The sequence below is a fragment of the Parasteatoda tepidariorum genome, chromosome 8 (genome assembly GCF_043381705.1).
Source record: "Parasteatoda tepidariorum isolate YZ-2023 chromosome 8, CAS_Ptep_4.0, whole genome shotgun sequence".
NCBI lineage: Eukaryota > Metazoa > Arthropoda > Arachnida > Araneae > Theridiidae > Parasteatoda > Parasteatoda tepidariorum.
The window spans coordinates 63,956,946-63,979,163 of NC_092211.1; the positions used below are offsets into that span (position 1 = coordinate 63,956,946).

Consider the following 22,218-nt stretch of genomic DNA (forward strand, 5'->3'; position numbering starts at 1 on the left):
TTGTTTAATTTAATGATAATGTTCTTTGTTTATTTATCGTAAATAACGATTTTCATACTTATTTTATAATTTTGTTTGAATTTACCTAGTGTAAACAACTTTTAAGTTTATTCTCGAATTAAATAATTCAAAAAATAGTTGTACCTACCTTAAGTTGCTATGTTACTTAAAAAATGGTACCTTGAATTTAACTAGTTTCTGTGCTTGTTCTAGCACAAAATTCAAATAATTCAATGTAATTAATTCAGAGAATGCTTGATACGATACTTAAAGTTGCACCTGGAATTTTAATTGTCCAATTCTACTAGTTTCCATAAGTAAATATTTTATAACGCAAAAGTCAATAAATTTATTTAAATAATTAAAAGAAATCATTATACCAAATTTAAGTTGATATATTACGTTTATATATTACATAAGAAAGGTAAGGGATTTAACTTATTGAAACAGATAGCTTTTCGTACATAAATATCTTCATCGCGGTATTCAACAATTCAATTTGAATTATTCAAAGAGTACCCATCACCTTATTTAAGTTTCGATATTTCTTAAGGAAAGGTAAATGGAATTCCAACTATCCAATACGATAAATGTTCCACGTAAATACCTTTTGCAAATTTTAATTAGTTCAGGCTAATTAATTCAAAACATAGATGTAATTTAAATTGCTATATTATTATTAAAATTCACCTGGAATTTAAGTTGACTACTAAGTTTTCGAACCTAAATACTAACACAAAATTTTGATTTTTGAAATTTTATAATTTAAACAATGCTCGTCTGATATTCTAAGGCTGCTGCATTTCTTTAAAAAAAAAGTACATGCAATTTACCTTATTCACTCTGGTAAATTTTTGGACATAAATACTTTTAACGCGAGATCCTTATGCGAAAAAGAAAATTTTTGTAGATGATTTTTAATGCCCTCTTCAAAAGAATATTAAGATGTTTCAAGAGGAATTTAATGAAATTTTTGCCCTCATAACTAAAAATAATCTGCTTGCTGTATTTTTAAATTCATCTGAAGCAAACAAATATGTTTCTATCATTTTTTTTTAAATAATAGCTACGTTTTTTATACATAAACGTAAATTCTAAAAGGAAAAATATTTCGATAACCAACTGAAAGTTGATCAACAAATATTTTTCACACTTCATTAAAATATTCTAAGTATTTTTATCTGAATATCAACGTGATAATAATTATAATAATTTTTTTATATATAACATCCAAAAAATACTTGCAAAAATTAATTATTTCGTAGAATCAAATTAAATAAAAAAAACACATTAATAAACCCATGAAGTAAGTAAAAACAAAAAAAATCTAGATTTGTACTAACAATGAGTATCCCCCTACAGGCAGCTAAAAAGATTTATCCCAAAAAATTGAGCACAAGGAAAACATTTAAATTATGAAAATATTATATAGTAAAAAATGTAGTGGATATAAGCTGCTCTTCAAAAAAATTAGGATATTAGGACAAATAAAAGCAAATAAATTAGAACAAATAAAAAATTTTATGCCACCAATTGTAAAACTAAATGCTTTTAATAATTTCTCGTAATTTAAAATAGAGGATTCTGATTTTATTAGTGGAGGTAATATATTGTATCGTTTAGGGCCTAAAATGAAAAGTTTTCGTGCGAAATTTCCTTATAAGGAAATACTATCGGTTGCTCTAAGACTGTAATATAATACTCTTGTTTAACGAAGAACAGAATTTTTGCTTAATTAATTAGTATTTTACGAGCAAATACCATGAAGCAATAAATATTTATACTGAGATAATTTTGAACTGAGATTGAAGATGATTGCATTGCTGTTTGAAAACATTTTAATAAATATGTTTTGTATTGTGATTAAACAGCTAATATTATTGTAATAATCCCCACCCCATATGGTGATTCCTTAATAAATTTTATAGTTTATCCAGTCATTTAAGTTTTCCATAGACGTTTTTTTTTTAAATTGAACTCACAATTTTCTTTAAATGATAATACTTAATTAAAATAAATTTAATTTGCTCGCCAAATAACTATTAAGGGGCTTCCATTGATATCAAATAATACATCGTAATAACAAATAGCAAATAATAATATTAATAATAAACATTGATATTAAATAACATAAAACGATTTTGATTAAATATTGATTTTGACGATATCTTGGACATCTCTTAAAAAGAGTTAAAATTCAAACCAGCTAATGCTCATCTAAATTTTCATTACAATTTACATCTAATGAGGAGTCGAATTACTTGTTTCAAATGTAATCGAGTAATGAATAAATTAAAAGCTCATCTAAATTTTTTAATACAATTTATCATGTAATGAAGAGTCAAATTGCTTGTTTAAAATGTAATCGAGTAATAAACAAATAAAATGCTCATCTAAATTTTTAATACAATTTATCATGTAATGAGGAGTCAAAATGCTTGTTCCAAATGTAATCGAGTAATGAATAAATAAAAAGCTCATCTAAATTTTTAATACAATTTATCACGTAATGAGGAGTCAAAATGCTTGTTTCAAATGTAATCGAGTAATGAATAAATAAAAAGCTCATCTAAATTTTTAAATACAATTTATAACGAAGTAAAGAGTCAAAATTTTTGTTTTCAATGAAATCGATTAATAAGCAAATAAAATGCTCATCCAAACATTTTTAATACAATTTATCATGTAATGAAGAATCAAAATGTTTGTTTCAATTGTAAATTGAGTAGTCAGCAAATAAAATTCTCACCGAAATACTTTTACTACAATTCATCACGTAATAAAAAATTGAAGTGATTGTTTCCAATGAAGATGGGTAATAAGTAAATAAAAATCTCATCTAAACTTTTAACAAAATTTATCAAATAATAGAGAGTCAAAATGCATGTTTCCAATTATTTCGAATAATAAGTAACTAAAGATCTCCCCTAAATTTCTGAAGAGTCAGAATAATTGTTTCCAATGAAGTCTAGAAAAAGGTAAATAAATAGTTTACATAAATTGTTTAATGTAAATTATCATGTATTGAAGAGTTAAAATGTTTGCTTCCAATGTAATCAAGTAATAACTTATATGAGAAGATCACCTAAATTTTTTTAATCGAATTTATCATGTATTAAAGTGTCAAAATTATTATTTTCAATGAAATCGAGTAATAAAAAACACTATTCTTATTTATTTCTAAAAGAACTTTCTTTATATCTGGTCCTGCACTAATTAATGATATTAAAATTAATAATTTGAGAAAAAATTTATATATTTCCTCCTCTGTTTGCCCCACATCTATTTAAACTAAATATTTTTAAAAATTACTTATTTAAAAAGAAATTATATTAGAATGCGTCTTTAATTTCAAAACTTTAGTTTTCTTAGGTACTTCTAAGAAATTGGGGAAGAAAACATTTTCAACTATATCGAAACAACTTGTAATTTCATTCTTCTTTTTCTAAGGATAAAGGAGAATTTTAAATTATTATTTTAGAATTCTGTTTTCCTTCTAAAAATGATAAATAGTTAAGTTATGGGATAGATAATGCTTTAGACAAAATATTAATCTTCAAATAACATTTACATTGCAATGCATGTAACAAAATCGATCTAGAAAGTTTTTTAAAGCAATTTGTTGTAAAATACAAATTAAAAGCTCGATTAATGAGTGCTTAGTCTATTTTTTGACATATATTTTGAGAACATTTAGGAACAATTCCATTTAAAGAAACCAATTTAGAAAAAAAAACATCTAAAAATAGAAGAAGCAAGGACAGAACACTTTCGACACATAAGGCTAAATAGAAAGACCAAGATATATCACCCTATGGTAAGTTAGCGAAACGTTCTCAAATCTTGAGCACAATCCTCAAATTCCATTAATTACTCGCAAAAACTTTCAAACTGCCTGATTACAGAAAATGTCCTCAAATTTTTTAATAAAATGAAATCGCATTTTTTTGAAATCTTATAATTTTTTATATATATGCAGTAAAATATCGAAAAAATTAGAAATTATCTTGTTTGTTTTTTAAACAAGATAATTTTGACTTACAGAGCGCACAATGGAAAAGCGAAAGTAACAACGAAAGACAAAAAATTCCATGCTGAAACTAACAGATGAAAAATAGTTTCAAAATAGTTTCAGTAAAAAAATAAACAAACTTTACTATTCGTGTACTTATTCATTTTGCAAGTGTTCACATGCAAAATATTATATGATATTTCAAAACTCCTTAAGAATGAAATCAAATTTGTTAAAGATGGCTTTGCATCTGATTAGTAGTTTTCAATTAAAACAAACTTTGTTTCACACGTAAATTAATATGTAGGTGTCCTCAGTTAGCATAATTTTTTAAGGGTGCTGATAAATCTGGTCACTTTACCCTATAGGTAAAGAGTTTCTTAAAATTGTCAGAAATTTTGTTTTGATGGGGAATGAATTTCACCCTAAAAGGAATAGACTCTAATCTGATAGTGTTACTTCTAATACTTAACAACAAAATTCAAATGATTTAAAGGAAATAAATTTTTTTTATTTTATGTAAAAATCTGCTTGATGATTTTTCTTTATAGTTTGTTCAAAAAATGTATTTTGGTGCATTAAAAGTTATTGCACATAATATTTTATGAGTTTATAAAGAAGTTTTGAGTTATCATTGTGAAATGAAAATGAAATGTGCTTTGCTTATAAAGACAGATGAAAAAGTAAAAGTGTGCAAAGCGTACACCTAATTTTTTATTTTTTGCCATCACACTTAGCATATTTTGAATCAGAATAATTATTAAAATTGTGTGCTTGTTTTGCATATTTTTCAACATTTCTTTACTATATCACACATAAATTTTATATAATTTGATTTTCCTATGTGTCAATCTATACCGTGTTTAACATACCTGATTCATTATAACTAACACAAAATGATGCCAGATATAAAGCATAGCCTATTAACATTTTCAATTAATTTAGCTGGCTATTTTTATCCTTGATGATAACGCCCACATGTAAATGATATCATATCATTCTGTATTACATTCTTTTATTAGGTAGGTTAATAGTTTAAAAGTAGTACTTTTGTCTATTACTTCGTTTTTAACTAATAGATAAAACTGTATAGAATTAAAGAGTCGGCGTCTTTCTTTTAGCTTAAAATTCTTTAGAATTTTTTATAATCATACAATTGAAATTGCTCTTATTAAATTTGCATTTATGTTTAAATATTTAGATAACTTTAATCGTATTCGCGTTTATTATGCGTAGTTTAAAAAAAAGTAATTATTGAAGCAATTTTTTCGGTTTCAAATTTTGTATTGAACGTCAACTTAAAAAAATGGTGGCTTGTGAGTTTTACCACTTATTTAAAATGGACACGAACTGTAAATGAAATTTGCAGATTATTTCTTTTTCAGTAACAATATAACGTACATTTAAGCGAATTACCTTTAAGAATATCGAATATTTCTTTAAATACATAATCTACTTTTGGCATAGAAGGCATAACTTTTTTTTTATCTTACATAGATACAATAGATAAAGAAATTTTGAGAAATGACTCAGTGGTCAACGAAATGAGTCATAAAATTAAAGCCATACATTTGTTGTTATAGTATAAAATCAATCTTAGATGCGACCAAAAAGCATGATTAATTAAGATTTTATTTTTCGACACTCATAATGTGCCATATGTCACCATGAATCGCCTTATAAAATGGCCGGTATTGCAACGGATGTTACATTATCTGTTTTACTAACGTAGTAGAGTGGACTAGAGGGACTGTCGTAAGAGCAACGATGAAAAGCATCGTTCGATCGTTTGCGTCTGGGAAAAAGGCCCTTTCTGCGCATGGTCTAGGTCCACGTGTGTATGGAGATCCTGCACATCTCGGAGCTTGCAGCCACTCCGGCTTTTTTTGTTCGAATTTATCGTGCGTAAAAATTTCCCCTTTGAACTTGTGATGAGTTTGTTGACTCTTGTTTTTCTTTTTTTAAATTTAAAACTAAACTAAGGTCAATATTTAGTTTAATTTAAGAATAAAACACGCAATAAAATGTTCTTGTTTTATTTCTGTCAAATATTGAATTGTCAAATTCTAAAGTTACTACAGACAATAAAAATAAATGATTTAGTAAAAAAAATATATTTTTAATGAAATATATGTCAAATATGTTAAATACATTGTGAAAAAAAATGTGTTTTTATTGTATTATAAATATATACTGCGAGACTTTTTCTAAGCAAAATTAATCTCTTCTGAAATTTACGTACAACTGCTCTATTGTCTGTGATTCTTTTAATATCGGATGTTAATTTAATTACAAGTTAACGTTATTACTTTTAATTCATTTCATCAATTACAGTATTCTATATGTGCATTATGTTTAATTTGATACAAACTGGCTGAAAATATTTAATTCTGTCCATTTATTAATTTTATATGTTAATTTTCCCTACAAATGGATTATTACATTTTACACCATGTTCTACCAGCTATTTTGTTTCAAGGTATTTGATCCTTGTGGAAAAACTTAATACTATTGTATTTAATTGATACATTTTTTTTCATATACTTAACATTTAAAAATTTGATTTGATACAACTATTGCTGCAACTATTTCTAAATAAGTTATTATTGTAAAATAGTTTGTAACTCGAAAAGTGTACAGATGTATAAAATCAGTGATATAGTTAAAACCTAATAACTGCAGGAATTTTCAATGTAATGTTATTATTGTATGTAATGTTATTATTTTGAACGAAAATGTTAAAATTTTAGAGCAAATTTGTTGCTATTTGCTGAAAAAACTTTCAAGGAAGTTTAAAACAAAAACTCTGAAGTAATATTCAAGTATTACAACAAACGTTTTTATTACTAACCGAATTTTTGAAACAAATTATTAATCTGTACGATATTTTTATAGCATTTCGGGTTACAGAGTATTAAACTGTAATAATTTGTGTTTTATGGGAAATTTTTTTTTCCAATTAGACACCTTTTGTTATAAAAAAAGCAGAATCAAAAATTTGCTTCTATTTCATAGAATTTATAACAGCATACTTTTCTTAACGAATTTTTTCCACCGATAAATTGCTACTGTACATAAGATGTATATTGCACTTTCAAAACTAAAAAAAAATGCATCCATATTAAATTATTTCGATAAAAAAATCAAAACGCTAATTATATAATAAAAATAATACTCAATTCTGTTAACACTACTTTATAAAACTGTTTTCTTATAAAATTAATATAAAATAAGTGGAACAATAATTAGAACAAACACAAACTGTTATTTTGTATTACAAAAACAATTAATGCCAATAACATTACTGTTTTTAATATATGTACAGGGGGTGGGCAAAATAATGGAAACACTTCTAAACTAATACTTTTTTTCATATTTCTCTATAAATAATAAGATAATCATTTTATAACTGCAGAAGTTTTCAGTTCATGCAATTTCTCATACATTTTAATGAATAAAGCTTTTAGAATTTTAAGAGATCGGTAATAAATTAAAAATGGAAAATAATGTTTGTAGACACCCTACGCGAAAAAATAATTTGTAACTTATGACAGTTATTTTGGTTGTTACATGCAATAATTACACAAAATTCCATAAGCTTAGCTTAAATATTTATGAAAAAATGGACATTTTCATAAAAAAAATTTCTTTTTAATCTTGGTATTTTTTATGTAACATTATGAATGCCTGAGCCCATAACCAGCCGTAGTGCCTAAGAAGAAGAAGACAGAATTTAATAACAAATGATGATACCTTACAATAAAGGTTCATACACCGAAAAGTGATTTAATACGGAAAGAAAACGGGCGAGAGAAAAGATACTGTCATGGAGGATGATTTCCAACAATGACAGTGTCATTTTTGGAATTCATTTTAATAATACAAAATGAAATTTGTGGAAAAGTCCTTATCATTTTGAGTTCTTTTTTTAAAAAGTACGAAAACTATATAGAAAATTGCTTGAAACTTCTTAAATTTTTAAAGTATTCAAATCGGACTTCCTTTATTAGTTGCAAACACGATTCACTACAAATTCAAGAAAAAAATATTAAATTTTTTCCTGCGCATGCGCTGTATAAAAGAGCCCCTTTAATAACTCATACCTTGCACAGCTTTAAACGAAATTTTCTCAAATTTTACAACAATAATTTTGCAATTAACTTTAAATTGCTCCAAAAGTTTTGTTCAATTTTATTAAATATTTTTAAAATTATAGCAAAAAAAACATAAGACAAAAAAATTATTTTTTTATAAAAATGTCCACATTTCCATAAATATTTAAGCTATGTTTACGAAATTTCGCGTAATTATTGCATTTAATAATCAAACAAACTGTCACAAGTTTCAAATCTATAGCTAGATGTTTTGGTATAGGGTGTTCGAAAATAATATTTTGAGTTTATAATTTATTGTCGGTCAATTAAACCTCTAAAAGCTTTTAACTTCACTGATGTGTATGGGAAATCGCATGACCTAAAAACTTCTGAAATTCTTAAATGATTCACTTATTTTTTCTGGAGTAATATGAAAAAATGTATTAGTACAGAAGAGTTTCTATAATTTAGTCCAACCCTTGTGTATATACATACTTAATAATGTATTTTCAATTGATATTTTGACAATATATCGCTAGTTCAAAGTTAAAACGACACTTCTGCACTCACTTCTCATTCAAATAACTTGAGAAGTGAAAGCAGAAATGTCGTTTTAACTTTGAACCAGCGATATAGTCTTTAAACAATTTAAGGGCTTAATGCATTTCTTTTGTTTTTATTTAGGAATGATCCAAGATTGTTCAAGGATGATGTAGACATTCGTTTTAGTCGAACTTTGAATTCCTGTAAATTACCACAGGTTAAAAAACGTTTTCTATTACTTAAATAATTACTCCTAAAATTCTTGAGATCTTCAGGTATAATGATTTGATAGAAGATCTAGTGAGTTCTGTATACTTATCATTATGGTTACAACCTCCATGAAGAAATGTTATAAAGAAGGCCAAGGCCCAGCGTGGGCTGTTATGTCAATGATGATAACTTCAATGTTACACTGCACATTTAAGGCTGTGCTAAACTAAATTGTTGTATAATTATTATTCTTGAGTGTTTTTGCATATTGAACTACATATTTTTTTCTGTATACTCCTGTGAGCTAAATTACTACCAGATAATTCTGTCTGCATGCTTCAAAACTAATATCTCCTGTATACTTCAATACTAATATGATTTAAAATTTGTTTTCGACATAGTGTTTCTTAATATTTTAAAATATAAGTTAATGCACTGTAAACGTTAGTATTTCAATTCTACTCTATGATTAGTTTGTTTATATTTAATTTACTTCGAAAATTGATTAATTCTAAATAACTTAAAATTTGTTTTTCCTCTAAGCGAAGCTAACAGATTTTGTTATAGATAAATTGCAATATTCTTCTATATTTGTAAACAATTTAACAAGATTAAACAAATATGTCATTAACAAGCAATCCGAAATTTCTTTAAAAAAATTGGCAGCAGTTTTTGCAGATAGATTTTTAAGTTCTAAAACTATGTATAAATCTTATTCTGCTCATTTAGGAGCTATTATTAAGTTATCAAAAACTGCAATTCTTACAATGAAAACGTCTCTAAGCTTAATTTATGCCGCAGATTTATTCGTCAGTCAGGGAGTTTTTCGGCAGACGAAGGCGTTAACTTTAACACTGTTTTTCGAGGCTCTGTCGCCAAAGAAAATAATAAAAAATATATAGTTTAAGTGCCTTACACTTGAAGCAATATGACGACTTTTAACTACATATATAATCTTGCCGAGAAAAATTATCTGAGCTTCAGAAGAGACAAATGACTTAAATATTTTAAAAATTATTAAAAAAATTTTAAAATCGCCAATTTGGTGATATTTTTTCACCTAGATTAAGAGTATCAAAATCACTGTCTTATTCTCAGTTTTTTCAAATTCTTATGAGCCCAGATTATGCAGCATTTTAGTAAGTTTTTAAATATTAAAAAATTAGAATACAAAAGCTTTTCATTTTCACAAAACTAAGCCTTTTCCCCATATTAACGTTTCCCGCCATTTTCATATTAAGTGTAGACAACGCTGGCTTTAGATAAGTTAAACTTGACCTAACAGTTATGAGTAACAGTTGCTAACTCACAGCAGTTATAAAAATAGCATATTATTAGTTAAGAAGGCAACATTTCGTATTACGACGGAGCCTTAAAAAAACAGCCTTTGGAAACTTTCATATTCGCGTTTTAAAAAGGATACATTTAAGGGGGGACCCCACCCAGAATATTTCAAAAATTCGAAAAACATTTTATTGCATTTTTCGAATCTTTGTACCCTTCCTAATGTCTGTCTAAAACGATTTCTCGGTACCTAACTCCGTTTGGAAGTTATACAGGAAAATAGAGAGTCGTCGCTAAGCAGGTAGAAAGGCCCGCTCGGCCGAATTAGGAGGGGTGACATTCTTTTTGTGTCTCATCCATTCTGTTGACTGTATATAGAAATTTATTGTAGGCAATTCATTTATCGACCATTATATATATGAAATTAAACGTTTTCCCCTATCATAAGTCAAAACTTTAAACGCGTTTTTCTCAAAACGCTGTTTTTTGACCTGGCCTAACGTTTTTCTCATGATCTATACAACGAAATAAGCTGTTCTTTATTTTGAATTACGTAAAAATATATTCTTTAGAAAGTAGCATAGAATAATTTTGATATATTTTTATTTTGATTTTATATTAGTATTTTAATGAATATTGTTTTAATGAAAAACTTAACTTTTTCTTAAGTTGCCGCCATTTTGGTAATTTTGCGAATGTCAAAAAACTGCTAAACTAATTTTTAGATAATGCCTTTACGTCTCAGAAAATCTAAGCAAAATATTTTCCTATGCTTGAGGACTTCTGAATCCATGAGGCCAGTGAGGTGCTACTTTTTGGTGACCAGCCACACACGGAGCTGCCACCAACTTATTTTTTATTATTTTGTAAGAGAAAATTTTTTTAAAAAAGACTTAAGTTGTAGCCAAATAGCATACAAAAAGGAGTTTTTGCATTGTCTCTATTACTTAAAAAAATTTCAAGAAAAACGCTAGTATTTTACCATCTTAAGATGGGGTCTCCCCTTAAACCAATTTATCATAAAATAAGATTAGAAAGTGAAAAATTCCTGAATAATTCTAAATTTTGCAAGACTTTTTTTAATAATTTTAATGTATAAATAAAATTAAAATCGAACGAGAAATTGTTTGAGTTAAAAGTTTTTTTACAAGTTGATTAGTTTTTTTTCAAGTATCTTAAACATTATATTTCCATCTGTATTCAGTGTTGTACATTTGGAGATATTTCTAAGTTTCTTTGCAATTACTTTTTTTCAAATTTACATTTTTAAGCATTAATGTCTCTGCAACCAAAGCGAATCAGACAACAGTTTTGCATAGATTATTTCATAACCAAAACCTTTAACTCCATAAAAAAAATCAGCTTGATTCGTCAGTAAAACTTCGACTATCTTCCTCGTCTGATTCGAAAGATCATTATAGTGTTTGAATCAGGAAAATAAAAAAGTTCTATTCCTTTTGAATTTGTATTTCGTTTTTAAAAGCATCCCAGATAGCTGACAATCTGACAGAAATTAATGAATAATTAATTATTTTTTGAACTTAGTAGATAGATGAACTTAGAAAACTGAATATTGACATGCAAAAAAGCTTTTGCAAGAAAAAAAGCTTTTTTTTTTTTCACTTTTACTCAAACCTTTTTTTCCTTCTAGCTCAAATGCAACATCTTATTTGTATTGAAAACTTAATGATTAGGACAACCTTCACTTTTAAAATGTTTAAATATATAAAAGCCTGTGCCAATAAACCTTATTTCACTGATAAAATCTAAAATAAACATGCAGAAACTGAATTTTTCTTTAGTTTAAGAACTCTTTCAAATTTTGATTGGCAAATTATTATATATCCTTGATTTCAGAAAGATTTTCTAGCCTTGTTTTTTTAAGGCAGATTCAAGCTCGATATAAAAGGGTTGTTTATATAAACTTATTGCAAACCTCATAGCTCGTAGACTAGCGTAGCATAGTTTAAAATTTTTCCAAGCTTTCAATGTCTATTTGACAATAATTTATAAACCTTGTTGAGCTTTATGATAAACGATGTTGCTGACATCTCTCAACTGTTATCGCTGCGATGTTTACTTAAGGTGCGGTTAGCTATTATATTCCTCGCCATCAAAGTGTCCCCGCCAAAACATTTGGGTTGTCTGGGATGCAGGTGGACGCAGGACTGAGGTAGACGCAGAACTGATTTAAATAATATGCGTACATTACTCGTGCAATTAAAGCTGTGTTTCCCGTTACAGATCCGATACGCTAGCCCTGAGAGGCTATTCGAGCGGCTAACGGACCTCCGCTTCTTGAGCATTGATTTCCTGAACACATTCCTGTTAACGTATAGAGTGTTCACAGATGGAGTCACCGTCCTCGAAGCTCTAAAGAAAGTGCATTATGCACCAGAAGGACAAATCAGTGCTTCACTTCAGGATTCGACGGGGTAACTATACACAATTCCATTATTTTATTAAATTCATTTGATTCTTAGGGCATTCAGTATTCAATAATATGTGTTTCGTTACCGTTTAGAGCATTTAATAATGAATGCTCAGTGAATAACAATGAATGAATTAAAAAAAATTAAGCAGTTTTTGTTAGTTTTTTTTTTCTTTTTTACGTTTCTTACGTTAACAATCCGCATAATTTTAGAAAACTACAAAACGATTTATAAGAAAATTCATAACGCATTGTATTTTTCATTTAATACCCGAATGGGTATCAAACTAAACTAAAAAAGTTTGAAATAATTTATTAGTTTGTACAGTCTTTCAAAATCTAATTGGTTTTGATACTTTTTTCAGCTCTTTGGAAGAAGGTCCTCCAGGTCTGCCAGGTGATCTGGGTACTGTGGTATTGGACTACGACTACTCACGGCGCATCAGTACTACCAGCGTAATGTCTGAGAGTGAGGCCAGAGATCATATAGATTCTTTAGCACAGATGCAACAGGCACAGCAGATTCTTGCCGCGAGAAGTCAGCAACATTGGAGACTGAGCCACAGGAAATGTAAGCAAAAACCACGGAATATTTATCCATCTGTAACTAAATAATATTAAAAATTTTTTTGTCATTTTATGATTTCTTACTCGATTGGGGATCAGAAAGTATATTTCATATTGTATTTAAGATTGTGATATTCCACTATAAATGTTTTATTTAAATATTTTTCTCCATTTCTGTAGTTTGAAGTAAAGCATGAAATCAAACAAACATGCAGTTTAACACACTCTTTTCCTTAATGGATTATTTTTAATCGCTTTTAATCATTGTCAATTTGAAAATAATGATTTCGAATCAAATAGGAGGCAGCAAAACTAGTTTAAATGATTAATTATCATACATTACTGTTTTACGGTTTTATTTTTAAACAGTAAAGCTCACTTTTACATACTTATCTAAAAAAAAGATAATTTTATATTTATAGTGTGCAAATGCTATAAGCTTGTACTGATATATTCGTTTTTTTTTTACTTTGTACTGGTTTAACGTATTTCTAACAGGTACTACTAAAATGTAAAAAAATTTGCCCAAGTTTGATTCAATTCATATTTTTCACATTGGCTCCAAAAATTGTAAAATATAAAATTATATGGCTTCGTAATATTTTATTTGAAAATAAATAATCTTTGTTTTTCCTTAATATTTCAGTCGAAGAGGAACAATTACGGGAGCAGGCGATGAAGAGGATGAGGGAACATCTCCCGAAATCCCCCAGTCCTGAACCGATGACAGTTCCAGTTCCTCCACCACCAACACCAGAACCAGCCCCAGCGGCTGAAGAACCACTCATACCAATCACACAACCTTCTCCGGAGCCAAAAAGGTACATTAGTTTTTGCTTTTACCCCACTATGAGTACCTCACCATAGAACAATAAGAATAAGTATTTTACATAAAAAAAAGGAGTATTATTTTTTGCTTTTTTCTACTTCGAAGTATTTGATTATTATTATAAAAAATAAGAAAAAAATTTTTATATGAAAAGGGTTGATTAGTTTTTACATTTATATGAAATCAGTAATCCTTCATATAGAACGGTTGTTATCCTTTGCAATATCTTCCTAAGATCAATTTATCTTTAGATAAGTGTTCTGCTCGAATATGTCCTAGTAAACTTTCCCCTATTTAAATACTACTGTGTTTTTCTTTTTTTTTTCCTGGGGAGAGGGTAAGACATAATTTCTTTTCATTTTACTATCTTCAGTACACATCATCTTGAATTTATTTATTTGAATCAGATGGAGCACAGCCGTTTCCAGCTCTTGTTTCATTGAACTATGCATTTGGTCAATCAAACTTTATTTTCGTGTTCATCGAAATAGACTTCCGAAAAATACATATTTTAGTTATCTTTGCACACTTTTGTCCTTTTTTAAACAACTACTTAAAAACTCAAAGTGATGCAAAAGAAAACAATTGTAATTTAACGTGCATTGTTACATTTTTCAACAGTGTTTTCCCCTTTTCTTCTTAGCAAGTCAAAGAAAAGTTCTAAAAATAATCAGTTAACAGTTGAACTTTTTTGATTTGATTGGCTCAGTGTAACCGAGGCTGGCTCATTTGACAATAAATTATATATTTTATTAAGAAAACATTGCTTTTCCTATTTACTGAGTTCAATTTGTAAATAATACCTAGTCTAATTATTTTTTGTACAATTACATCTTTTTTAACAATATCTACTGAAAAAGATTCGAAAAGAAAAGTACTCTCAACTAACCACATGATTTTGTCTAACTACGTGGTTGTGGTGCATTTCGTGTTAACGTTATAGCTTTAAGGCTTGGGTATATTATCGCGTTGAATTAATATTCGAATCAGATTTAATTGGATACCTGCAAGTGACATCTCACACCCGATTGCCTGACCCACGCATGACGTTCTCTGCAACCACCATATTCAAACCTGTCATTTTATTTCTTAAAAATAGGTCGGAGAAAGCAGCTCTAGAGATGACCAGCTCACTTCCAGATGATCCAAGTAAGCTGAACATACCTGGGAAGAAAGTGGCGCCCTCACACTCCGCCGACACCTTGACGTCACAGTCCAGCAACCCCAGCACACCCACCAATCTCAGTACCACAGCTAGTACTGTCACCCTGGTGGGCAGTCTCGGCAGCTCAGATTCGCCGAAACCTAGTCCGAGCAGGTAAAACACCCAGTGGTCTCTATAATTTTTTTTTCGTAATTAATGTTAAAATCAAATAAAGCTAGATCATTCTGAGAGAAATCTGTTTAACGCTGTTTCTTAAAGCTCTTTCACCAAGGAAAATAAGAAAGCCATAGTTTAAGTGCCTTACACATAAAGCAATTCGATGATTTTAAGCTATGTATATAGTCTTGTCGTGAAGAATTGTCTGAGCTTTAGAATAAACAAATTACTTAAATATTTTAAAAGTTATTAAACTTTTTTTAAAAATGGCAAATTTGGCGACATTTTTTCTCCTAGATGAAAATTATTTAAATCACTGTCTTATTCTCAGTTGCAAATTTTTATGAGCCCAGGTAATGCAGCATTGGAGTTAGTTTTTAAATATTAAAAAATTAGAAAACAAAATGCTTTTTATTTTAACAAAACAGTGGCTTTTCCCCATATTGGCGTTTTGCGTCATTTTCAAAACAAGCATAGGCAGCGCTGTCTTTAGATAAGCTAAACTTGACCTAACAATCATTAGTAACAGTTTCAAACTCAAAGCAGTTATAAAATTCCCCAAAAATCATTATTTCATATTACGACGGAGTCTTCTAAAAACTGCCTTAACATTGAGCCGCAATACTGATTTAGCAAAATATTCTACGAATCTTAACACGGTGATAAAATGGATGTATTTTCATTTACACTGAACCATAGTATTTCTTTTATATCTATTGGTAAGACTGAAAAACAATTACAGCAATAAATACAAGAAATCATTTAAAAAACAAACATAGAGAGAGAAAAAAACATAGAGATCAAGAAAAGTAGCGTATGGATAGACTACGAAGCAAAAAGGCCCCGAAGTAGCGGTCCACAGAGAACGTTTGAATAATACTCGGCAAGGAATGACGTGGTCATCTTCTATGACCCGTCTCAGATTATAAAGACATATGACATAAAGACGTAGGATAGGACTTGAAACGGTGAAAGTTTTTCTGGAGATAGTTACGACCAGTGTCAAGCGTAAACCATTTTTTTGTGTCATTTTGAGGCTAGATGTAATTTGTCATTCCAAAACTTTAGAATTAATCGCTGAACCATGGTATTGAGTAATAAAGTCCGAGAAAGAGTTTTTTCTCTACTTTAATTCTATTTCGCACCACATAAATTTGCTGCAAAATTGAAAAACTTTATTATTTAACATGAACCATGGATTTTAAGAAAGTTGTTTTGATAATTCTTACACCTGTTGAAGTAATGTTAATTTTAGTCTTTTTTTTTAACTGTTACTCAAATATCTACACTCATATTATGCTTTCCAAAAATAAAAAGAATATATTAAATAAAATTTTAAACAGTGGCATGTTATACCACATTCACTAAACGACACTAGTTAATAAAATGCTTACTAATAATGAGTATAACAACACTGCAAAAGTAAGTGCAATTAATAAAAGAAATGCTATTTTTAAGTAAGTGCAATTATAGTTAAACAATGGTCAGAATGCAAAATTAAAAGCTATACTATCAGATTTTGTAGCTTTTGAGTTTTGTGTTTGTTTTGTTATTGTAGAACACGAATAAAATTTATATGATTTTTTTATTATATTATGCTACAACACCAGAAAAAACAGAAAAACGAAATTTAAAATGTTGAAAAAAAAAGAAAAAGCAATTGACGTATTACAGATAGGGCACTTTCTGATTGTGAAGATGTGTTCAAAAAACAAAAATGAAAGAATAGAGTAATACAATCAATGTTGATGGTAGAGACGAGTTGTCAGAAATTATTTCAAAACAAAAAACTAACCTTGTTACTTGCATATCGCCGTTTATAAACTTTATATACAAACAAAACCTCCTCACATTTTATAGAACTAATTGTTGCATTCCATTTTTCTTCATGCCAAATTAATTTTTCTGATTTGTATCTCTTTAGGATAATTATATTTTAAATTAAAAATTTAATACACCGACTATATGTTTAAATTTAATAAACCATAGACAGAAATGACACTTCGTTTTTTGATATCATTATTACATAAGTGTTAACCTCAAAAATTTTTCTTGTCTATATATCCAAGCTTATTTTTCAAGTTTTACCTACAATTTTCTGTGATTATCTTTATTTCGCGTCCAGCTCGCTATCTTGCCTCCATCAAAATGAAACAAAAAATTGGTGATATTTATAAATTCTACTTAATGAAGATTATGATTTTCCATTTTATAAATAGTTCTATAATAATTATTATGCAGCACTTACAATAATTATATGTAATAATAATATGCATAATTTTATGCATAATTTACATGCAATATATGCAATTAATGCCATAATTATATGTATAATAATTATTAAGCAGACAGATAGATACTGAAGAACATTAACACAAAATAACATATTAAATATCTCTTTCTAAAAAGTACGACATGAAATAACAACCTAACTATCAAAAAGAAAAAATTCTAAAAAGAAATTAAAGGGAAGGTGATGACATGCATGGCGGCTTCGTCAGGGAGGCATCACCATGCCGTCAGTGCGAGAGCAGTTTCAGCGGTTGGTGGTAAATTTCCCCCAAACAACCATACCCATTACTGCTCCAAGAAAAGCAAAAGAAATCGAAGCAATTGAGAGAAACTATGCTAGCATAATATAATATACCAAAATCAATAAACTATACAAAATAACTATAACTGAACTATTGCGATCAAAAGGCGAAAATAGGAATAAACTATATTGTTTCAGACCTAGATTTCGAACTCATACATCGATAACTGACTCAAGTCGTTTGATTGCCTCTCCTACTTTTGCTGTAGTATTTGTTTTAGTGATTCACTTTCTGGTGTTTCTCACAACAATATACAATGTCTTTTTTTCAGGAAATCAGCCCCACAGCAATTGCCCATGCCTGCTCATTCAGGACAAATGGCCCCCATTGCAGTTCCTGATGAGACACCACCTCCAACCCCTCCTTCATCTTCCTCAGCAACACCCACAACGCCTCCCACGCCTCCATTCAATGAAGCACCTCCTTCCAGAGTCCTTCCAGAAAAACAACAACAAGAACTTCACCAGCAAGCAACAGCTATCCTCCAAAAACAATACAAGCAGTCGCCACAATTCGCAGCTGCTATAGCGGCTGGACCTGGACCGGCAGAAAAACCTCCAGTTCCATCGTCATCGGGACTAGGTCAAGTAGGACCTTTACCTACATCCAGAGCAGGCTCTTTAACCGCCGAGAGTGGGCTCATACATCCAAGTCAATCAGTGCCAAATGTCATGACATACTTGAAAGTGAGAGGAGGTAATGAAAATAAGTAAAAATACGACTCTTACGACTTGTATATTGTATCAATTAAGTGTGCCATAAACAAGGAAAACTTTTCCATAACAAGAGAACAAATTTAGCATATTAACTGGTTTCTAAGCTAATCAATAGACGTAGCAATTTTATCCTAACTTAAAATGTAGGCAACTATATAATAGTTGGATTCGTGAGCATGCCAGGATGTTACATAAGTTATCCTGCTTTATGGCATAATTTATTTTAATGCGCAAATTATATTGATTCGCAGGGTGGGTAGGTATTTAAGATCTTGCAAGTTTGATTTTATAAATAATGGTTTTGAGATATTACAATGATAAGCCACATTTTCTGCGGAGCACGTTTTTTGAAAAAGTTTTATAATAAAAACACCGTGAATTGCAAGATGTTTTTGTTTATTGCGCTAATACCTAGTGGAAATTCTGGAAACATGTAAAATACCGAGCTAGAAAATACTAAGAAATTGTTGATATAAAAATTCCCGAAGCAGGGTAGGTTTTTAGAGTCTTGAATGTTTACTTTTTAAAAAAAAAAGCTGTAATGCGGCATAATTTGCAAGCGTAGAGCTTGGATCACATGATGAATAACTCTTTCAAATTGTTAAAAAAAGTTTTTTTTAATAGGCAATAACATGTTGTTATTGCCTATGTTACATATGTTACTGTTATCTAATGGAAGTTCCGGTTGTTTGTAAATCATCTTTCTAATAACAGTTTAAAGAAAGTGCGGTTCGGCACTATCTTGCCTCAAGCCTTTCAAATGAAGAATTTAGGAGGTATGAAAGTTTGCAGGGATTGCAGTTATTTAGAATCCTGAATATTTAATTTAACGAATTGTATAACTGTATAATTTACAGATGATTAAGACAAGTCACTCTTTCAAATTGCTCTAAAGAGTATTGTTTTTTGAAGAAATTTGGTTATATACGTTTTTCAAGTGGGCAACGATAAATTTCTACGCATTTTGTTGTTATTAAGTGTAAGTTCCGAATGTTTACAAATTACCCATCTGGTATAATTTGAATAAAGTTTGGATTATCACTACCTTGTCCCATATTCTTACATTATTCTCCCCCTTAAAAGGAAAAGCTATGAGAAGCTATTAAGAGCTGTTTAAATTCTTTTAAAGAGAAAAATTTTTTTAAAGATATTTTGGTTATACGATTTTCATGTGAGCAATGATAATTTCTCCTCCTTTTGTTGTTATAAAGTGAAAGTTCCGGATGTTTATAAATTACCTATCTGGTATAATTTGAATAAAGTTTGGAATATCACTACTTTATCCAAAATTCTCATATTATTCTGCCCCTTAAAATGAAAAGCTAAGAGAAAGAACATGTTGCGTAGTAGAGTAACGAGTGTGAGAAAAAATCAGTTAAAGGAACATGTTGAAACTCTAAGAAGTTGGGATTCATGACAGAATAATTTTATGCTCTTACTTAATATCCCAACAGCAGGCTATGAAAATGGGTGCTTTCAAAATGTCGCTGAATGTTTTTTTTTCCTCTAAGATTTCTATTCCAGTATCTTACAACTAAACTCATATTATAAAATTTCGTTGCTAGCGGGAAGTAAAAGAGGAAGTAGTGATACAGAGGGAAGTTCCAGTATGTCGAACACACCACGCAGCAGTATCCAAACGGAATCCACTATTCTGTCCACGCCACGAAGCAGCTTCCAATATCCAGATTCCCCTCAACACAGTAGCAAAGCAGGTGTTGTAGTTACTTCAGCTAGAGCATCTTCGAGAAGGTAAACCACTACTTAATTTCACTTTAAGATTGACATTTAAGATAACCTACGTCTAACGTTTCTAATGATAAGCTCGCCAACCATTGGTCTTTTGCGAATTGAGTTGGGACCACTTATTAAAACAGCATCAGTACAGTGTAGTTTTAGTCTAGATAGTGTTGAAAAAGATTGCCTTTGGCGTCACGAAAGTGATAAGCATCGCAGAAAGTTCCTTGGTTGTAGCAAATTTTGGATATCTTGAGTTGACCACGAGCAACATTAACATGCCAAAGGATGCAACAGTTGAACTTTATTTTCATGAAATAAAATACTAAAAATGGATTTTTCACAATGTATTAGAGTAAAACAACGAGAAAGGTCAACAAACAATAAATAAATAAATAATACTGGAATTATTTTAGCTTTATTTATTGTGTTGAAATATACTTTCAGTTTTTTGCATGATTTAAGAGCGTTTAGTACTGATCTATGCGTTATTTTTTTTAACCCCGTGCAAATATTGGGAATTCAGGCTGTAATTAATACAGTAAAAATTAATAGTGTATGTACTTATAATTAACTTTCTCAGTATGTCAGCATACATTAATATTAATACATTATTATCTAGTTTTCCCTTAATATCAGTGCATGACATTGTTTTTGTGCTAATAATTTATTTTGTCATTATATTAGTACCTACAATATATTATTATTTGGCTGGGATAGCCTGCTTAACAGGGCACTGGACTACGTTTGTAGTGACGGGAGTTTGATTCTAGTCAGCAAAAGATTCCCCGTGTAGTAAATGGTGACTGGGGCATGTTAAATCTGTCGGGTCACAATATCCTCTATGATCCCATAATAAATCAATCTCCGGGGTACTGAATTGGAGATTAATCCTTCTCTGGTTCAGATCAAAATTAGGATCTGTGGATGAATGAATGGATGTATGAATGGGTCCGCCCTGTAAACGGGTGTGCCAAAGGTTGAATTCTTGGCCATAGATGGCGACACTGGAAAACAAAAGCAAACGTGTCCACTCTGCTTTAATGGCTGATGACAACAACTTCAACATTATTATTTATACTACTATTTATCCCTTTTACCATCATATTGGCACATAACATAAAGGTACTAGTAACTAAATATTTCGTCAATATTTAGATAAACAAAAAAAGTATTAACTGGATATGATTATTTGCAGATCTAGTACAGCATCTGCGGCTGCAGCGTTTGCGGTGGCAACGGCTGGTTCAAGTAATCCACCTGAACCACTAACATCACAACCACAATCTAGAACTGGCAGCAGATTACCTAGCGCAGGTATGATAACAATTCATTCCTTTTTTCTTTTTTTTTCTTGTTGCGTTTAACAAAACAAAAATGAAAAACAAACGAAAGTTTATTATGATTAACCCCTTATGAAAAAATCGAGGTATAAATGAGGTATAAACGAGGTATATTTTAAAGGTATAAAGGAGGTTGTTATTTAAATACGTCCTTAAGGTTGAAAAGGGTGCAAAGGAATACCTCAAAATCAACCTCAAATATACTGTATGTTTAAATATACTGTATGTATCAAATATATGTTTTTTAAGGATGTTGTTTAATTAAACACCTCAAGTTGAAACATATATATCTCTGAAAGTATATTTAAAATATACTTTAAATATACCTCCAGAGGTATATATGTTTCAACTTGAGGTGTTTAATTTTTCATTTGTGGGGAGGTAGATATTTACTACTTTAAAGTGCTTCATTTTCAACCTTAGGTTATTACTTATCAGCCTGAAGTATATTTTTTTACACTTGTGGAAGTATTTATTCAACAACCTAAGGTGTGTCATTTTACACTTCAGGTTATTATAAATCAACCTCAGGTGTAT

General features: G+C 29.4%; 1 protein-coding gene across 6 annotated transcripts in view; it reads left to right on the top strand.

Annotated features, from left to right (window-relative positions):
• The window catches only part of LOC107448889 (ras-specific guanine nucleotide-releasing factor 2-like), a 331,467-nt gene that overhangs the window by 279,618 nt on the left and 29,631 nt on the right, over positions 1-22,218 (top strand). For all 6 annotated transcript variants that reach the window (XM_071184120.1, XM_043043791.2, XM_071184123.1 and 3 more), the window contains exons 15-22: positions 8,791-8,866; positions 12,388-12,578; positions 12,940-13,145; positions 13,788-13,962; positions 15,070-15,288; positions 18,157-18,581; positions 20,167-20,353; positions 21,537-21,655. In XM_071184120.1, the coding sequence (XP_071040221.1) occupies positions 8,791-8,866; positions 12,388-12,578; positions 12,940-13,145; positions 13,788-13,962; positions 15,070-15,288; positions 18,157-18,581; positions 20,167-20,353; positions 21,537-21,655 (1,598 nt within the window). The remainder of the gene's footprint in view (positions 1-8,790; positions 8,867-12,387; positions 12,579-12,939; positions 13,146-13,787; positions 13,963-15,069; positions 15,289-18,156; positions 18,582-20,166; positions 20,354-21,536; positions 21,656-22,218) is intronic.